Source organism: Maniola jurtina, chromosome 11, assembly GCF_905333055.1.
Source record: "Maniola jurtina chromosome 11, ilManJurt1.1, whole genome shotgun sequence".
In the NCBI taxonomy this organism is placed as follows: Eukaryota; Metazoa; Arthropoda; class Insecta; order Lepidoptera; family Nymphalidae; genus Maniola; species Maniola jurtina.
Window position 1 is genome coordinate 11977728 of NC_060039.1, and position 6548 is coordinate 11984275.

The window sequence follows — 6548 nt, forward strand, 5'->3', positions numbered from 1 at the left end:
CTACATGTCTTTGTTTGCCCTACTTTTAAATATAGACTATACCCATTTCAAGCAAAAATAAAAATATTTTTGTCAAGTTTGGTAGGTAGATACACCTATTCCAGATGAAACTCAGACAGTTTTACAATGGAATTTTCACGATTACAATAAGTCCAGTCAGGAATCCAGTTAACATAATATAGGTATTTGTATAAGGTTTTTATAAGTCCATACACTCATCATCTTGAGAAAAGAAATGAGAATGTGGACAACATACGTACCTACTTTACTAAAAACTTCATCCCCGTGAATTTAGGTTTATGTCCGTCTCCGGGATACAAGCTATATCTTTAGGTACCAAACGTCAAAATCAGTTCAGTGGATGGGCCACAAAATGGTAACAGACAGGCAAACTGTCGCATTTATAATATTATTATGGATCTTACATCATTGAACACAACAATAAAAAACTTATTTAACTAAGTATAGACAAAAAATTGTACAATAGACGCAGACAACCTTATCGCTAAAAAGCGATCTCTTCCAGGCAACCCAGACGAGGAAATAGAAAATCGGCCAAGTGCGAGTCAGACTCGCGCACCGAGGGTTCCGTACGGTATATTTTTCCGAATTTCACACGATAAATCAAAAACTATTATGCATACAAATAAATAAAAATCTGTTTTAGAATGTACAAGTAAAGCCTTTTCATGAGTACCCTATAGGTTTTCTTACCAGACACGACAGACAGACAAACAGACGGACCGACGGACAGACAAAGTGGTCCTATAAAAGGTTCCTTTTTTCCTTTTAAGGTACGGAACCCTAAATATGACAAATCTCTCTGCAGAAAAAAATGGCACTAGATTTAATTTTGTCGGTTTAGTTTAGAGATTGTGTACAACAGAAAGCCACAACAAAATGCGTACTGAATGACTTCTCACGCGCTATTTTTAACCCCCGACCCAAACAGAGGGGTGTTATAAGTTTGACGTGTGTATCTGTGTATCTGTGTGTCTGTGTATCTGTGTATCTGTGTATCTGTCTGTGGCATCGTAGCGCCTAAACGAATGAACCGATTTTAATTTAGTTTTTTTTGTTTGAAAGGTGGCTTGATCGAGAGTGTTCTTAGCTATAATCTAAAAAAATTGGTTCAGCCGTTTAAGAGTTATCAGCTCTTTTCTAGTTATCTTGTAGAAAAGAAGGTTAGATAACCGTTAGGTTCATAATATTATGTCAATTGACAAATGTTAAGCTGTCAAGATGGACGTTGCCTAGATACATAATTATTTATTTGAAAATGATGTTTTGGAAAACTCAGATACTTTAGATCGTAGGCGCGGAATAGTCCAAGAAAATCGGTTCAGCCGTTTGAAAGTTGTCAGTTCACTTGTCGGGGGTATTATAAATTTTTAATTTACACTTGTAACTCTATGGGTTAAGTTTAACTGTCATATCAAAAGTACTGTTCACCTTTAAAATATGGACTAAAATGGTATTTTTTGACATGACATTTTTCACTTAAAGTTACAAGTGTAAATAAAAAATGTATAACACCCCCGACAAGTGAAGGTAACAGTAACTAGAAAAGAGCTGATAGCTTTCAAAGAGCTGAACCATTTTTTTTTTTTGGATTATAGCTAAGAACACTCTCGTTCAAGCCACCTTTCAAACAAAAAAAAACTAAATTAAAAACGGTTTATTAGTTTAGGAGCTACGATACCACAGACAGATACACAGATACACACGTCAAACTTATAACACCCCTCTCTTTGGGTCGGAGGTTAAAAACGACGCGTGAGAACTCATTTTTTACGCATTATAAATGCGAATATGATTGTATTAACTATAAAAAGCTTATCGGCTATATCACTGTGTCGGTCAAGCTAATTTAAATAATGGTTTAGATATGAGAGATATGGCTAAGTACCCTGCGGTTTCCTATTCTCTGGTTACATAAATTGTAAATGCCTAAACATTATGAAGATTCTTTTGTCGTGTCTCTAAGTAATTCTTTTCAACAAAAGTACCTAATTATTTAATATTTTTTTCAACGAAAAGTACGTAAGTCGTGTTTTTAATTTTACAGTAGAATAATATATAAAGGTTTTTAAATAATTCCACGTTCTGAGGCTGTATGTGGTCACGAAAAACATGGGCGATAGAAAAAGTGGCTTTTATTAAATTTTAGGCTACAGCACTGTCTACGAGGTGTGTTCAAAAAGTACCCGGAATTTTTAAATTTCGGGGGTCTGGAGATTATTTTTTTATTGTGTTGGTATTCATGCCCCTAAAGTATGATAAAATTTTCAGCTATATTTACTGTTTACTTTGTCTGTGGTAGTCGCTAAGGTCCGACGTGTTTTTATGAGCTCGGCGATTTTTGCTTGTTTAAACAATGGAAGAGTCGAAGAATTTGTATTAAATTTTGCGTAAAAAATGAAATGAAGTGTAACAAAGTGTGTAAACTGTTACAAAAAGCCTATGGTGAGTCTGCTATGAAAAAAACAAGTGTTTACGAGTGGTATAAGCGTTTCCAAGATGGCCGCGAAGACGTTGAAGATGACGAACGCTCCGGTCGACCCAGCACGTCAATAAAATCGATGAAAATGTGAAAAAAAGTGGAAAAATGGTTATGAATGAACGCCGAATCACAATTAGAGAAGTTGCTGATGAAGTTGGCATAACAATTAGCTCATGTCATAACATTTTTTCAAATGTTTTGGGCATGAAACGAGTGGCAGCAAAATTCATTCCAAAACTCACTCGTCGTTCTCACTCGTCGTTGCTTGTTTGTAATTTTTTGGCCAAAAACAACCTCCATATTCACCAGATATGGCTCCGTGTGAATTTTTCCTGTTCCCAAAGTTGAAGAGACCCATGAAAGAACGGCGTTTTTCCTCTATTGAAGAAATAAAGGCCGAATCGCTGAGAGTGATCAAGGACATACCAAAAAGTGAATGTCAAGAGTGCTTCGAAGATTGGAAAAAACGCTGGCATAAGTGTATTATATCTAGGGGGGACTAATTTGAAGGGGACCATATTGATGTAGACGAATAAATAAATATTTTTTTGAAAAAACGAAAATTCCGGGTACTTTTTGAACACACCTCGTATTTTTAAACGACTTCAAAAAAAGGAGTAGGAGTCGGACAAACTTCACACTTGGATTTCTAGTTTCTTTTTATATTATGCTCGCTCGCTTCATACATACGTTAGCAGATGTAGAAACAAAAATTATTTTTTACTTTTTAGTGCTTGTGGTTTTTGAAGTCGGTTTTATTTTTTAGGCTACAGTAACATAACGTCTATAAGTTCTAACACCAAGTAAGGTCAAATTAGTAACTTTACAGGAGAGCGAAAAACTTTCTGTTTCCAGAGGTTTGGAGTATTTTGGATGCGGTACAGTTGCTTTTTTTTTTTATTTCTTTAATAGTTTCTGTTGGACGTTGGGTCTTGATACTCTAGCGAAGGGCTACCAAATATACTAAAACCACCAAAAAATTGCTTATGTGGTGACGAAAAGTCGTCATTCATTTAAACGTCTTAGCTTACGATCCTTCTTTACCTAGAAGAGACTGTTGTTGCAGGAAAAAATCGGTCTAGTACGAGTCCGACTCACACCCATGGGTTCCGTACATTGTATGTACAAGAAATAACACTTTTTAATTTTTTATAATTTTCATGGCAGCCATTTTGAAGTTTTTTTTTATATAGCATATCCAGGATTGTTGTTATAGCATATAATAGATATACACATTCTGAGGAGGTCTCTACCTGTTGTGGATGACGTGATGCAGCCGCTGACAGACAGGCGGATGGACGGACAGTAGAGGCTAATGGCTCGTTCACACAGGCTGCGTAAGCGTTGCGTAAGCGTAGACGTAGCGCGTACCATTGCTTTGTAATGTATGGAACTGTATGAAACATGGCACACCTTTTGCCTAAACCGTGGACGTATGCGTAATCAGGTGTGTTAAAGGTTTACACGCGTCACTACGCACGTGTCACGTGTACACAATTGGTGTGAATCGGTCTTTAGTGATAGGGTCCTGTCGGCACCCTAAAAAGCTAGTGATAATTACTATAAATACCTTAGGAAGCTTAGCGTAAACTCCAGTTCGGACATCCCTAATGGAAGCCATGTCCAGCATGTCCACCTCCATATTCTGATCCGTCCAGTACAAGAAGAAGCCATTGGGGTCCACGCGCAGAGTGACCGGCAGACCAGTTCCCGAGTCCTTGTGGAAAACAAAACTACACTAAATCTTTGTCATTTTTTATGATAGTGTTTTACAGTATACTTCAAGGACATTCAAGCATCATCACTTGCCACCAGGTGATATTGAAGTCAAGGGCTAACTTGTATCAGAATAAAACAGAAATTAAGTAAATTATTTGAATAAACATATCAAAAATTGCAGAATCCACACAATACAAGTCCTCCTTCCCCCTCCACAATTTTTTATATATATTTACAATAAGTAAGCCCGCCTCCACAATTTTTGATATGTATTTACAATAAGTAAACCAGTACAAAAAACTATTTTATTTCATTTATTTTTAGATTTTTCGTTTATTTGTGCTATAAGACCTACTTACCTACCAAATTTCATGATTCTAGGTTAATGGCAAGTACCTACCCTATAGATTTTCTTGACAGACATGACAGACAGGACGGACTGTCAGACAGACAGACAACAAAGTGTTCCTATAAGGGGTCCTTTTTTCCTTTTGGGGAAGGGACCCAAAAAAAATTATTTGGAAATATGAATTATATTAACTAAGATAATTGTTATAATTATCAAAGCTCATTGGATTGATAATCTTCCAGAAGTATTTATGAAATTGTTATAGTTCATTAGACCATGAATCATGGGTTTATACTTAAATGCCGAACAATAAAATATGTATTTCACAACCACATGTTATTGAATTAGGAAGTTATAGTATATAGCGAATTTGACCACTCTTCATTTATTGTTGAAATGATTGTGTCCATACTTATACTACCTTAATAACATCATGTGTCTGTTTGTCTGTTGCCTCTTCTTCACTGCTCACTGCTCAAAATTTGGTACAAAGATTTGATATACATAAAGAAGTATGATTTGTACTTCAGAGTATAACATATAGAATTTTTTTATTTATATAGAATCTCATCACTGGATCTGTAATTAGGTACTCTTTTGTAAAAAAAAATCTGGACTATACTTAGGGTCTTAGGCAGTACTCTATAATCTGACAAATTCGATAGTTCAACACTGCCCTCCAAAATTTTGTCTGATTACTGGGGGTCCACTTTACTTATGAGAAGGCTTTGAGGACTTATGAAATTAGCAATTACATTATAAACTGTTCATACACCTAATTAAACTAAGTATCATAAAATAAAGATTATTTAATATTCAACTACGAGAAATAACTTCCACAGTTTAAGTGATCATTAATGGGTATAGTTTCCAAGACACTGGGGCTATTGTCTCATTGGAGAATGTTAAGTAATATAGTTTTTTTTTGTTAATACTTCTTATTTATTTAATATGTAACCATTTTCAGGACACTTATTTAATTTAAGTACTTATTTATAAGAGAAATGGAATAACAAAGTTTAATATTTAACATTACCTTTGTATCAAATTCTAAGATTTCATGTGAGCCCCCCTCAGTTCTCTAACATTACAAATATTTAAATGGCAATGAAAACATGAGACAAACCTCATCCCACTTTACGAATTTCTCTCCCTCCTGCAAAGCCTTGGGAACTTCGATAGGCTTCAACGAGACCTTCGCCAACCTGGCAGCCGTACTCATCGTGAATAAGGAACACTATTACACGGCAAACATAACACTATCGGTGATAAAAACCGTCATCTTCCTCCCAGCCAAGAGCACAATCTCAGATATCCATCAATGGATCCTAGTTTCCCACAGTAAAGGCACAATGTACGAACTCCGATGCGACACAAAATAACACTAAAGCAAGCGCAACTAACTCAAAATCTTGTCCATGATAAAAAGTTACAAATAAATGTACGATAACTGATAATAAACAACGAGAATTCCACACATACTCGCAATCGCAACACGACGGAACGAAACCACCGAAAATTCTGAAGTGAAATGTCAAAAATCTCCAGTCCACTTGTTCCCAAACTTGTTCACAATTCAATCGGATACACGTACCGTACAGGTATATTAAAATAAAATGTTTTTTTTTTTCACGTAACACAATGGTGCGTATACACAGTGCAAGTTGAGACACTTACTTTATCATGAAATGGTGAACTTTTTTATTATTTTGGTAAAGTTTAGGCCTAGGCGCCGGGAAACCCAGTAATTTAAGGGCTTATTGGGGCCTAGCTAGATGTTCATTCTGAATCTGAGATAAACCATTCCCGTAGTCCTTACTCTATGTCATTACCAATTTTTTTGTTATCTGTAGATTTTGATTGTCATAATTGTCATTTCACGCTGTCACTTGTCAATTTCATTTTCATCCAGAGTTGCCAGAAGGACAATAATTGCCGTTTCGTACGATAAATGGATTTGGTTAAAATTCGGCATGG

At 35.7% G+C, this 6548-nt stretch overlaps 1 protein-coding gene across 1 annotated transcript in view; it reads right to left on the minus strand.

Annotated features, from left to right (window-relative positions):
- LOC123869438 (1-phosphatidylinositol 4,5-bisphosphate phosphodiesterase classes I and II) overlaps positions 1-6079 on the minus strand; it is an 86428-nt gene extending 80349 nt beyond the window's left edge. Inside the window, exons 1-2 of the mRNA XM_045912360.1 lie at positions 5698-6079; positions 4074-4220 (exon numbers count right to left, since the gene is read on the minus strand). Coding sequence (XP_045768316.1) covers positions 4074-4220; positions 5698-5793 — 243 coding nt within the window. The 5' untranslated portion in view covers positions 5794-6079. The remainder of the gene's footprint in view (positions 1-4073; positions 4221-5697) is intronic.
- Between the last annotated feature and the right edge of the window lie 469 nt (positions 6080-6548).